This window comes from Miniopterus schreibersii (assembly GCF_964146895.1).
Source record: "Miniopterus schreibersii genome assembly, chromosome: 2".
NCBI lineage: Eukaryota > Metazoa > Chordata > Mammalia > Chiroptera > Miniopteridae > Miniopterus > Miniopterus schreibersii.
In genome coordinates this window covers 109,141,216-109,154,294 of record NC_138102.1, presented here as the reverse complement: position 1 = coordinate 109,154,294, position 13,079 = coordinate 109,141,216, and the positions used below count along the sequence as shown (strand labels likewise).

Genomic DNA, 13,079 nt, shown 5'->3' with positions numbered 1-13,079 from the left:
AACATTATTTATTTCACAGTCAATTAAAACCATGTGCTTATGATTTGTTAACACTCAACTCATCATCAAAGTGTTTCCTGATGTTGAAGAAATTCATGTTGACTCTTGGGTTCTTTTTTCCTTTCTCACCCCTGGGAGAAAGACTAATGGAAAATTATGATTTTAGATGTCCACATAAATCTTCCTTTTCAAATTTGGATTTGCCATCAGATGTCTAGAGTTGAGACTGGAAAGGGGGTGGGCCACTTCTTTCTGGGGGCCTTGCCTTTGACAGTGAACTTTAATGCCTTTTATTGGCTCTGTCCCAGCCTCTCTTTCATGGCGGATGATTGTACTAGAAGCTCCGGAGAAGGCACGTGATCCAGTCTATGCTTGTGTGACAAAATGTTAGCAGAAGGTCAATATAAAAAATTTAAAGGTTTTCATTTCCTTTCAGGCAAGTTCCACAGCTTTAACCCTCACATCTCTCTACTCCCTCCTCCCCCTCGCTCTCACTTTAATTCCCCCTCCTTGACATGTACACCCAGTGGTTTGAAGTCTTGATTTTCTAAATTTGCCTGAGGTGGTTTAAGTAATTGAAAGCCAAGGTGTGCTGAACAAACTGGAGTGAGTATGTGTATAAATTCTTTCAAGGAAGAAAAGTCAAAAATCCAGAGCAGCCCCGTGACAACTTGCAGTGACAGCCTGGTGCCATGGCAGGGACACGTTTAAAAAAAAAGGCCCCCCAACTCCTGTTTGGCTAAATGCTCAGAAACACAGCACCTCATATAGCAACCTAAAAAGGAGGGCTCACACCTCTAAGATTAGGATGTGTTCTCCCTGAGGCGTGGGGTGTTTTCTAGAACACAAAGACACCCTGCCACTTCTCCTACATGAAATTGTTATTCTAACAAATGGGCTCTGAGAAGTCCTTCTTTATTCCCTGCATCCCGAGAGGAAAATGCCTCTGTTTTTGCTCAAATGTAAGAAAAGGCCCCTGGTCTCCCTTCATCTGGCGCCTTCAGAAACCACCCCCTCCCACGGCGCTGGGGCTGGGGCGCAGCGGGGCAGAGCGCCCAGCGTTGCCAACCATCCTCCGAACGCGGGCCCCCGAGGTCTGTGAACCGCAGGACTGTCCTCCTCTACTCCCCCGGGACTCGGGTGTGACAGCTAGAAGAGGAATGAACCCTCTCCCTCTGGTTTTCGCTCCTCTGCAGAGCTGGGCACGTTGCTTTTGTAGCTGGAGAACCGGGCCCTGAGCGAGCCCTGCGGGGAGGGGGCGGCTGCAGGGCCCTCGCCCGAAGCTTCGGAGGCGCGGAGGCTTGAGGATTTCGGTCTTCAGTCCCGGGAAAGTGTACCAGGGGGAGAAAGGACATTTACTCACTTTCAGGAAGAGATGAGAAAACCCAATAACTCGTAGCAAGTGTGCTGAATTAGCAAGAGAAGAGTGACTTGTAATCAAAGTTAGGCGAGAAATGTTTTTTTGAACCCTTAAACCCAGGAAATGAGCCTGCCAGTCGCAGCATCTGAGAGATAGCATCTTCACAGCCCGGGCAACGTGTGCCAGCACACAGATCATTGCCCTCATTCTCACATCTATGAGCAGGTCTTTAAGATTATTAGAAATTCTTGAAAAGGCACAGATACATGCCTGCAGAAATCTTAATGCCCCAACCACGATTTATTCAAGGTTGATGCCCGCCCCCACCAGTCTGTCTTTTTTCGCCTCGTAGTTACCATCTCTGGGATAATCGTGTTTAATAAAATATGTCACATAGAGCGGAGCCCTCAGTATCTCTAGCAAGAATTTCTCATCCCCGTGCTTCTGTTGGCACGGTGGCTGTCCCCACCGCTCCCCAGCTCCTTGTGTCCCATTTAGTTTGTCCTTTCAGGAGATTCGTTATCCCCACGATTAAACAACCCACTGTCCCGATTAAGTCATTCTCTCTTACTTCAGTTACATCCCATTGTTCATTAAATCCTGATGTTTGCACTTCGGCAATCTTGTTTTTAATACCCCTAGCATTTGTGGAGAAACAGTGAAGTTAATTAACAATTCTTGAGCTTTTCCCCCCTTTTTCTCTCCACCATAGTGCAAATCATTTCCATTATGACTTGCAATAATACTGAAACCATTACTAGCTTTACAGTTACTGTTCTGAGCTTCCTGACCAAAGAAGTGAAACCATTTTTTATAATCATTTTAGGTAAGTCATTCCCTAGCTGATGATAAGCAGTGGAAAGTAAAAAATTAATGTTAAATGAGTGCCTCAAATGACTTTCCTCTCATCCCCTTCTCACAACCCATAATCATGGAATTAGAAAATAATTTAGTTACCTAAATACAAAAGTATTTAATTTTCTTCTTTATGGCTCAGATGTGACTCTATTATTTCATTGTTAAGCATCCTTATTTACACTTGTGCCCCTCAGAGAATGGTAACTTTTATATTTATAGCAAATTGTGGCGGAGATAAAGGCGTTTTTTAGAATTGTCTTTTCTTGCATTGTCAAATTCAGCATTCCATTTGAAGTTACTAGTACCTAGAGCAGGGGATCCGCAAACAACAACCTATGTGCCAAACATGGCCCTGCTGTTTGTTGTTGTAAATAAAGTTTTATTGGAACACAGCCATGTCCCTTTATTTACTATTGTCTATGACTGTTCGTGCTACAACTGCAGAGTTGAGTAGTTGTAACAGAGAGGATACCAGCTGCAAAATCTTAAATATTTACTATCTAGCTTTTTACAGAAAGTTTGCCAGCTCTAATCTAGAGCTTGATATAATAGAGTAGGAGAACTGGACTCCACCTTTCCATCAACCCCAAGAGCTTGGGCCTCTTTCCTCTCCTCCTAGGGACACAGCAATAGAACTGCCTCGTCACTCTCCATAAATCTGAAACTCAAACTTCGCCAAAAACCAAAAAACTGTGAAAAACTCATATTAAATCTAAAATGCTGAAATCAATCATTTCGGGCTAAATCAGACAGATTCTTGCTTGATTCTAGCATGAACAAGTGTGAGCATATGCTAGCAGGTACAGAAAAAATTGGTGTGAGAAATTGAAATTTGAGGAAATCTCTTCATTAACTTAAATTGTTTCCTTCAAAATGGAAAAGGCCTTCCTCCCTCATTCTGTTGGGCAAAGTACCTTGATCCAGGAAGCTTGGAGTTCTCCATCTTTGGTGGAGACAGGGAAGGGAGGGTAGAGAGGGGAGGTCAGCAGGCAAGAACAGCGCTGAAGGGGCATCTGGCCAGATGTCCCAGGGCTGCCAACTCCAGCCTGAGAAAAACCTCAGATCAGAGGTTTTGTACTTTTAGCTCTGAATTCATGCTGCTTCTGCTAAACTTCTGGAAGTGGCTTACTGCCTCTCCCCCCCCTTTTCTCTTTCTCTTTCAGTCTTATATAAAAACCAGACTTTTCGTCATGACCTTTAGTTGGCTCTGAAATGAAATTAGAAAAACATTTTATAGGTTTTGTTTAATGAAAGTAATTATTGGCCTAAGACCTTTTATGATAAAGTTGCTGGTTTGTAACAAATTGTTTTAAAATTACTGTCTAGGTATTATGAGGTATTCCAGAAAGGACGGAGCAGCGTCCCTGGCCTTAGCCGAGAATATGGTTGAGGAGTAGATGAGGCAGCTGGATCCGCCTTTCCCCCGAAAGTGGGCAACGTGTAAAAAAAAGTGGGGCGCCTCTTCCCCCGCTTCCGATTCCCCCTCCCAGCCACCTGTGGCCTAATTTTTCTACCTTAGTATCTGAAACCATCAAGTTGTGTGAAGGGCCACTGGGTAAAGCCACTGGCGATTCAGCAGTGTGGCTGTATGACCAAGTGCTGTGTGGTTAGTGCAGAAGAGGTGAAGTTTGGAGTGTGACCTTGGGTGTGAATGTGGGCTCAGCCTCTTTACTCCCTGGCAAGTCACTCAGCCTTTCTGAGCCTATTTCCTCATCTATAAGCAGGTGGCCATAAAACCTAACCCTGTATGTTTGTTATGAGATCAGAAAATAATGCGTAAGATGTCTAGCTGTGCTGCTGGCACAGAGTAGGTGCTTATTACTTAATAGTTTTTCTTGTCTGAGCTGCTTTTCTTGTTAACTCGAAGGTCTGCTAAGCAGAAAGTATTTCCACACCATTTTTGGCTGGTTATTTATTGGTGACGGGGGATGCAGCGAGTTGGTTAGCTGAATCCATTGTAATTAAAAGCTTATGTTACTATTCAAAATGTTACACATACCTCACATCTGGGCATTTACAACCCATGGCAGATGACATCTCACTGGACAGATGTGAATAGGAGACCACAATAATAAACCTGAACTAGTTGCTGCCTAAAGGGGCTGGTTTGTGACACGCTGCGAAAGGGCCCTTCCAGTCTGGCCCTTCTCTGGGTTCTGGGCCACACATCTTCCAAATAGCCTCACCCTTGTAATAACCCTTATTTGTAAGAGGCATGATCCTGAATCCATTAGGATGTGGTTCTGCTGCAAGAAACAGAGACCCAAGATACCTGTGGCTTAAGCAACAGACATTTATTGTTCTTCCCCATGAAGTTCTGGGGTGAGCTGTCCAACACTGGTGGGCGCCTCTACTCTGGGACGTCCTTGCAGACCCAGGCTCCTTCTCTCTACTGTCCTCAGGTCACCTCATGGTCTAAGGTACTTGCTCACCCCCAGCGTCCTTCTACGTTCCAGCCAGCAGGACATAAGCCGGGCTATAGAAAAGGGGACAGATTGTCACCAGCCGTCTTTTAAGCAAGTTTCCCAGAGGCTGCCACAGAGCACACCCACTTCATCTCATTGACCAGAACTTTATCACATGGCCAGAGCCAGCAGCAGCAGAGGCTGGGGAAGGTCATCTTTATTCTGGGCAGACATGAGCTCCGCAAAAACGCCTGTGGGTGCTCCAGATGGAGCGGGTTCGTGCCAAGCCAAGGTAAAGAGGCGAAGCCGCCTCTGCCAGGCTGCTCATGTCCAACCTGTCTGCTCTGATAGCACTTTCTGAGAACCTCAGGCAGATTGGGACGGCCCTTCAGATGTTTATTGACTTCTTGGCTTCAAAGTTAAGAGTATGGACATACTCTAGTTATGACCATCACCAGCTGTGCAACCTTGGACACATTTCTAAACCTCTCTGCCCCAGTTTCTTCAACTGTTAGTTGAAGCTAATAACAGTGCCCGCTTCATAGAGCTGTTGTGAAGATTAAATAAATTAGCAAAGCATTTGAGACAATTCCCAGTATATGGTAAGTGTTCAGTCCTGCTGGCTATTATTAGTAGAAACCTAAAACCTTATTAGAAGAGAAGATGTGCTCTCTTCTTCACCTTTTCTTTCTGTAAATAGTACAAGGCTTCTCTCTCAGATGGCAGGCGGTGGTTTTGGAAATGCGAACAGGGTTCTTCAAGTCCTCCACCCTCTATTCCACCCAAAGGAATTGTGATTCTTTTCTAGGCCTCCTGACTGAGTAGCCTGAGTAAAAGAGTGAAACTTGCTGCTCACCAGTCTAATTAGAATTGAAGCCAAGTGTCTCCATGGTTCAGAGGCTTCCTCACGTATTGCTGCACATGCAGCTTCTTTCCGGACACAATGCCAATGTTTCTTCCTCCATGCGGCCTTCCTTGATTTTTCTCCCTTTGAAATCCCTCCTTCAAGCTAGAGGTAATGTCTCCCTGAACCTCTAAAACAATCTATACCTAGTATTTTTTACCTGATATTAGAATTTGTTGTGTGTATCCCACAGTAGTTCTACCAGTTTTCAAATACTACCCAGGCAGGCTCAGTGCCAGGCTCTCCTTTGTATCATCTATAGTGCCCTGCACACAACAGATGCAAAGTAGATGAGTGTCAGTGAATGGATTTATCTACCACAGCACCAACAGGGCGAGCTCAGTCAGGTTGGGCGTATTCAGCTGCAAGTAAGAGCAGATCTCACTAATGGTGCCTGAAATAGTAAGAACATGGAATTTCATCTTAGAGCAGAAAGTCTGGAGGTCAGTAGCCCCAAGGCTGGTCTGTCCACTCAGCAGCGTCAGGGCCCTGAGTTACCCTCTCTGTGCTCCTTTAGGCCTTGCCTCCTAGTCACAAAATAGCTAACGCAGCTCTGAGCACTGCTCTCCCCTTCTGTTTTGTCTCCCTGGCCAGGACTGGGTTACGTGACTAGCCCCTGGTGAAAGAGAAGGGAGTTGCCACCAGTCTGACCTGGCCTGTGCCCAGTGCTGTAAACACCTGGCTTCAGTGAGCAAAGGAGGAGGAGAGATGGCTGCTGATGGGACAGCCAACCATATCTGTTGCCCAAGGCCTTGCTAACACATTCATGCCAGGGAAATAGGGAGGGCTAGAGAGGTTTTTCTTAATAGAGGGCTAGATTTCTGGTGAAGAGACAAGTATACTTTCAGAGCACGTTAGCCTTTTGTGGACATTAAAAATTAATCACCATCCCATAGATTTGGACCATGCTTAGTTTACAAAACATTTTCATATTGTGAAAGACAGGATCACCAAGTGTTTGAGGACAGAGATACATGGCCTGCTTCACCATTTTCTTGGTGGGTGACCTTGTGCAATTTACTTAACCTCCCTGTGCCTCAGTTTCTCACCTGTAAAATGGGAATCATGATAGAGTGTGTGTCATAGGGTTGTTTCTGAGATGAGTTTACATATACAAATACACATAATTTCCAAAGGCGCTTGGCACTCAGGAAGCACCCCTTAATTTGTTATCGTTATTATTTAGTAGTCCTGTCACTCCTTTGAGATAGGAACAAGGAGAATTTTGAGGCTCAGAGATGTTAGATGACTCACCCCTGCTCCACAGCTGGGAAGGAGCAGGCAGAGAAGAGGCTGCCTGACCTCCCTGCAGATCCTTTGTGACCAGTTCCTGAGGGTGACAGAGATGCACCTGGTGGCTCAATGTTACTTCACAGGTGATGCCTTATTTCTCAAATAAAGTGTGAGTTAGATGATTCTCCAAGAACAAGGACTCTCTTAAGGTCTCGCCTACACCCAGCCCCTAGCAGGGAGGAGGGCACAGGGGAGACTCTGGTTCCAGGGGTCTCGGAGGGGAGCAGGAGAGTTGGCACCGGGAGCAGAGGCCCTGCGCCTGAGCTCTCGGCGCGGGGCGGGGTGACTGCTTTAGGAGACTGCTGCTGAGTATATGTGTTAACAGTGTAAAAAATGAACACAAATCAATTCATGTCTGAATTTACTCTCAGAATTCCCTGTGGACTCTATAAACTGTCATTTTCCCCGCATCTCACTGTGGACGCAACGGCAGGTTTACATTATTTTACATCCAGTTAAGCTTTTTTTCCCTTTTGGTTATGTTTTTAAGAACATTCATTGCCTATAAAGCGGTGTTTTTGTTAAAGACAATAGTGCCCTTTAGGTAGTCACAGTGTTGTTTCACAAATACCTATGAAACTGTTCAACAGGCTGGGATTGCTGGAGTTCTGATTAAAGGTGCTTTCTATTCACTTTTATCCTGGGAGCCTGTGAAACAGCTTCGCCGCCACCACCCACTGAGGAGGCCAACGGGTAGGGAAATATTGGGAGCCACGGGCAAGTCTGCTCAGACCTTAGCAGGCAGGACTCGCATTTACCCTCCCGCCCCCTCCAGAACCTATAGACTACTTTTAGTTATGTTTTTAAGAACATTCATTGCCTATAAAGCGGTGTAAAACTCTCCAGTAGTGCTGGGGTCTAGCTTAGGACTCCACTTAGAGCCTCCTCTAACACAGGGCTCCTGGAGGTTTGCAGGCGGGCCCAGGAGAGTGAGGGAGGAGGCTGGTGGGAGGAGGGACCCGTCGCTGAGTGGTTCATGGCACCAACTCCTGGCTCTGCCACTTAGGAGCTGTGTCTCTTGCACAAGTTACCTGGCCCCTCAGTGCCTCAGTTTCCTCATTCTAAAATGGGGGTAATAATTATACAACCATCTTCCCCAGAATATTGAGAAGATTTTAAAAAGTATGCCTTGAAATGCACTTGGCAAGTTGTATGGCCCCAGAGAGCTCAGTGAATGTTGCTAAAAAAGGGAAGTGAGGGAGCAGACTCTGTCATGAGGCTTTGCCATGTTGGTTCCTTGCAGACAGTCCTTCTGCATACCCTCCCCGTGCATGACTGGCCCATACACAGATGTGCTCTGAGAGCAGGCATGGGAACAACGCTGTTCCAGGGGGAAAGGAACTCACACAGGCCAGACTGAGCTCACCCCTTAACCTCAGAGTTCAGATTCCGCTGATTCAGAGTTTTGATCATTTGCTTAGGACTGGACCAAAGTGTCCTGTTGCATAATTGGAAACAGGATTGTAGGGGCAAGATTTAAAGGCAGTAAAGGGAAGACACACCCCTGACAGCCTCCCGAGTTCAGAAGCCCCTTTTCTCTGTCATTGATCCATAAATCGTATCATCCCAAGCACTCCTGAGCCAGACACTGTTCTAAGTGCTACGTGGTTAATTCAGTTCATCATCACAGGAACCCAGGGAGGCAGTTACTGTTGTTATTGCCCCTTTGCAGGTGACAAAGCAGCTGCAGAGAGGTTGCACAGCTGGCCAGTGGCGGGCTGGGATTGAGCCCAGGAGTCTGACCCCGGAGCAGACGTTCTGCCTATTTTGCTCGTTGGCAGCACCCTCCTTCCTCTGACAGATAATGAGCTATGGCCAGAGTCCTGTCTGCTCAATGCCAGCTGGGTCTCTGTTTCCAAACGTCAATATTAACAATAATAATAGTAATTGCAATATTTCTATAAAATAACTTATTGCTGTTATTATTATCATCTAGCCCTTCCCAGCAGCCTGGCCCCGTGTCAGGCCTTTGACATGTAGTATCTCATTTAATTTCCATAACAAGGCTACAAGACAGGTACTGTTATTATACACACTTTAAAGTTGTTAGCCCTAAGGACCCCCATTCTCCACATCATTAGTGCTTTCATTTTTTTGAGCATTTTCAGTGGTTAATCATTTCACATTTCTCATCACAGCCAGGCTCAAAAACGGTAAGGAAGTGTGCATTTCACACCGAACCCAGGGCCTCGGACCCCATGCTTAGGGCCTTAGACCCTAAGCTGTATGCTATGCTAATTATAAAATACGTTTAGCATGTCCAGTCTATGACTCAGTTCCCCCAAAGACCGTAGTAAGTAAACTTTGTTATTTCAGATGTGTCCATGTGCTCTTTGTCTGGACAAAGTAAAGCTGAACTTGCCCTTTGAAACATTTCCTAGTTGGGTATTTTCACACATTCACAGGGGCTGTACCTCCCCCGTTCATCTGATTCTGAGTCTCCCTGCACTGGGGGAATGTTAACTGACAAAACGTTAAGTAATGACCCCGAAATGTAAAGTAATTAATGCCAGGATAATGGTACAGCGTGGGGATCTAGGTGTTTTAATGAGGGCTCGGGAAACAGTCTGGAGGGGGAGATGGATGTTACCATAATTAATGCCGCATATGGAAAAGTAACCTCTTAAAAAAAAGTGACCTCTTCCGCCTGGGCAATGCAGGGACCTCGTAAGCCTTCCCGCTACCTGGAACTTCACTCCTGGGACTCTGGTCCTGTTAATAAAAGAGATAATCACCAGTCTGCCCTCATCGACTGTGGAAACTTTCCAAGTTTTTTTTTCTCCCCCCAGGATGAAATCAGAAATCACCATTTTTCGACTATTTATGAGTATATATAGTTAACTCTCAGATATATTTACTCAATACTTGCTCTATAATGAGAGTTTGTACTTTGTTTTCCTTCCCATTATCCCTGAAAAGAATGGATTATGGAAAAAAGATTAAAGTATAATACAGTCCCGTGGTTGCTAAGGTGCCGTCGGAGGTATTGGTAGGGTTCGCCAAGGTTCGTGTCTTTTATGAATGCCTTTCAGATTGCAGTGATCTAATCGACTTGAAAACTTGTTTATATTCTTGCAGGCATTAAACGTCGTCTTTGAAAAAATCCCGGAAAACGACAGTGCAGATGTCTGTCGGAATATTCCAGTCAATGTTCTTGATTGTGATACTATAGGCCAAGCCAAAGAAAAGATTTTCCAAGCATTCCTCAGCAAAAATGGCTCTCCTTATGGACTTCAGCTGAATGAAATTTGTCTCGGTAAGGCGATGCGGGAGCTGTTTTGTCCTAGACCCCTGCTGAGCACCCCTGCTAGCCCCCTGCCCCCCCCTCCCCCCAGCATGGAAGCGTCCATCTGGCGAAGCTTATTTGGCCTGTTGTTCCCAGAGGGCACTTCTAGGGGCCCCGAGACTGCGTTTTCTCCCAAGATCATCCTGGTTGTCCCTAGGAAGCGTAATCCTTCAAAAATGCTGGGTTTTTAAATATTAGGTTTGTAAATCAGATTCACGAGATTGCTACCCTTGAGATGGAGGAGTCACCTTGCATCAGGAAGTACAAGGTGTGAACCCCGTGCCCTCCCTATGAGCGTTTGATTTGTTTGTTGTGATACGAGCGTGTCGTTAGTGGGTGGCTCAGACTCGGGTGTTAACTCCAACACCCTAGAAAGGTCATTTTCCTCTCTGCTAATCTCATCCTGCATTAAGCATATCCTCCGTCTTCCCCAACACGAAGCAGCATCTGCTGCGAATTCATTTTCAGGCTCTATTGCTGTACTGCAAAGGAGAGCATATGCGTGAGCGAGCTGACAGGGCTCCGCTTCACTCAAATGTTCATCAACATTTTAAAGTTGAGCTGCACGCAGCCCTCGCGGGGGACTGTCATGGGATTTTATGGCAGATAATGGGACAGGAAAGAAGAGTAAAATCACAGCAGTGACAGACAACATAACAGGTTCATCTCCCCTCCATGTGCAGTTGTAGCCTCGACTAAGCAAGCAATTAAAATCATCCCACCCCGCCCTCCTGGTCAGACCTCCTGCTGACAGGCCCCTGAGAGAGGCCTGGGGACAGGGTCTGGCAAATTTGAATGAATGAAGCCAGGTAAACATGTGGCAACTACATGACCTAGCTGGAAAGGAAGCAGAGTCGTGAAGACACTCCTCTGCCTCCCTCTGTTTGCTGGTGTTGGATGGGTTGTTGGGCACTTGAAGACCGATTTAGCTCATTGGTTAGATGCACGGTCAAAGGGCAGCCCCAGCCGGGAAAGCATGACGTGGCCCAGGCCATCAGCTTCCTTGCGCTGAGCCTGCCTCGCAAATGAGTGGCAGAGGAGATGGACATACAGAGAGAGGCACAGGAAAAGCAGCCCAGTGGCCTCAGTCCTTCCACTGCCGAGTTGGTAGAGTCCTCCCACCATCCCGGCTCTGTGCGCATCAGGAGCTCCTGGCCTCCTAACACAGGAAGGCTGGGAGCAGGACAAGCCAACTCGGAGCTACACGTTGTAGTGTGATGTGTAACGGGACACAGACACCAGCCAGTCGGGTTCCCGTGAGCTGCTGATCTTCCAGACTGCCTCACAGCTGGCCCCAGAACACTAAGCAAAGCCTGAGAAACCAGCCACCAAACTGTATTGAAATCTGATACCAGAAGCAACTGTGCTCAGACCCCTTACGTAGAGGCTTACAGACTCATGCGTGGGCCTGCCTGGGTCAACAGGAAATGACAGGGCCCGACTTAGCTGGGAAAAGACATGCCATCTGAAAGGCGGTGCCACTTTGCTGTAGCTGATGGCGGACCTGTGTGGTCCGTGTTGCCAGATGGTCCCGGGTTTTTTTTGGTTTTTATTTTATTTATTTATTTTATTTTATTTTATTTTATTATTTTACTTTATTTATTTTATTTATTTTATTTTATTTTATTATTTTATTTATTTAAATCCTCACCAGAAGATATTTTTTTCCATTGACTTTTTTAGAGAGAGTGGAGAGGAGGGAGGAAGGGGTGGGAAGAGAGAGAGAAATACCGATGTGAGAGAGAAACATTGATTAGTTGCCTCCTGCAGGCGCCCCAACCGCCTGGACCGGGCTGGAGATTGAGCCTTCATCTGAGGTATGTGCCCTTGACTGGGAATCAAACCTGTGACCCTTTGGTCACGGGCTGGTGCTCTAACCACTGAGAAAACTTGGCCAGGGCAAGGTCCCGTTTTTTAAAAGAGAAAGCATAAATCCAAATTTTTATGTGCAACATCCTGATCATTAAATGTTGGTGCTGAATTGACATTAAAATAATAAGTAAAACATGGTACAGTTTCACAAAAAGAGAAAAAACACATCTGTGGGCTACGTTCTGAGCCTAGGGCACAAGCTGGCAGCCTCTGTGAAGGAGTTTGAGCCCTGTGTTTTGGGATATTAGCCCACGAGCGCCCCCACCCAGTGACCTACAGAAGATAGTGCCTGCTTGTGCACACAGACACATGCGTGTGAGCGTGCAGATTAGCTTTGGGAGTTTTCTGAAGAGCTAGTCCCTCTCAGGAGGCATTCCTCGGTCTTCATTTGGCCTCACTTCCAGGCTAAGCCTCAGAGGAAAAGCTTCGGGGAAAAGTCGCCCTAGAAGCCAAGCCCTAACCATAAAACAAAAACAAAACCCTTGCTCCCGGTCTGGCTGATATAACTCTAAACATTCAAACAAATATTTGCCACTTTATTTAAGTTTAACCTGTTTATAAATAATATTTGCAAAAGTGACAGGGCAGCATTTAAAATTTCTCGTTGTCATTTTAAAAGCGAACAAAACGCTCTTTTTTGCTTTTCTCCAGAGCTTCAGGTGGGCACACGACAGAAAGAACTTCTGGATATTGACAGTTCCTCCGTGATTCTTGAAGATGGAATCACCAAGCTAAATACCATCGGCCACTACGAGGTAAGAATAAGGCTTAGCCCCCTGCGTCCCCTTCCTCATCGCCAGTCCTGACTGGATTAGGTCATCTCTGGTACCTTGTAAATTCTTTATAAAAATGATAGGACTCCCAGCCACTTTCTGGAATAGTTTGAAGACCTTTTTTCCTCTGGGGCAGAAGTTTTGCTCAGTTGCTCATGTGGAAGAGCCTGTGAATTCCTGCCTCTTGTGGTCTCCTGGGTCCTCTGGGTTCCCCTCTCCAAAGCATTGATTTTCATGTGAGCTGATCGCCCTCCATCCTGCCATCTGGGTGAGACACCTTTACGAGATTCTCTGGCCTCTCAAAGCATGTTCCTCAGCAAGGCCCCGG

The 13,079-nt window shown here is 46.1% G+C and overlaps 1 protein-coding gene across 1 annotated transcript in view; it reads left to right on the top strand.

Moving 5' to 3' along the window:
- PLXNC1 (plexin C1) overlaps positions 1–13,079 on the top strand; it is a 154,851-nt gene that overhangs the window by 119,953 nt on the left and 21,819 nt on the right. Inside the window, exons 22-23 of the mRNA XM_081129087.1 lie at positions 9,899–10,076; positions 12,630–12,733. Coding sequence (XP_080985213.1) covers positions 9,899–10,076; positions 12,630–12,733 — 282 coding nt within the window. The remainder of the gene's footprint in view (positions 1–9,898; positions 10,077–12,629; positions 12,734–13,079) is intronic.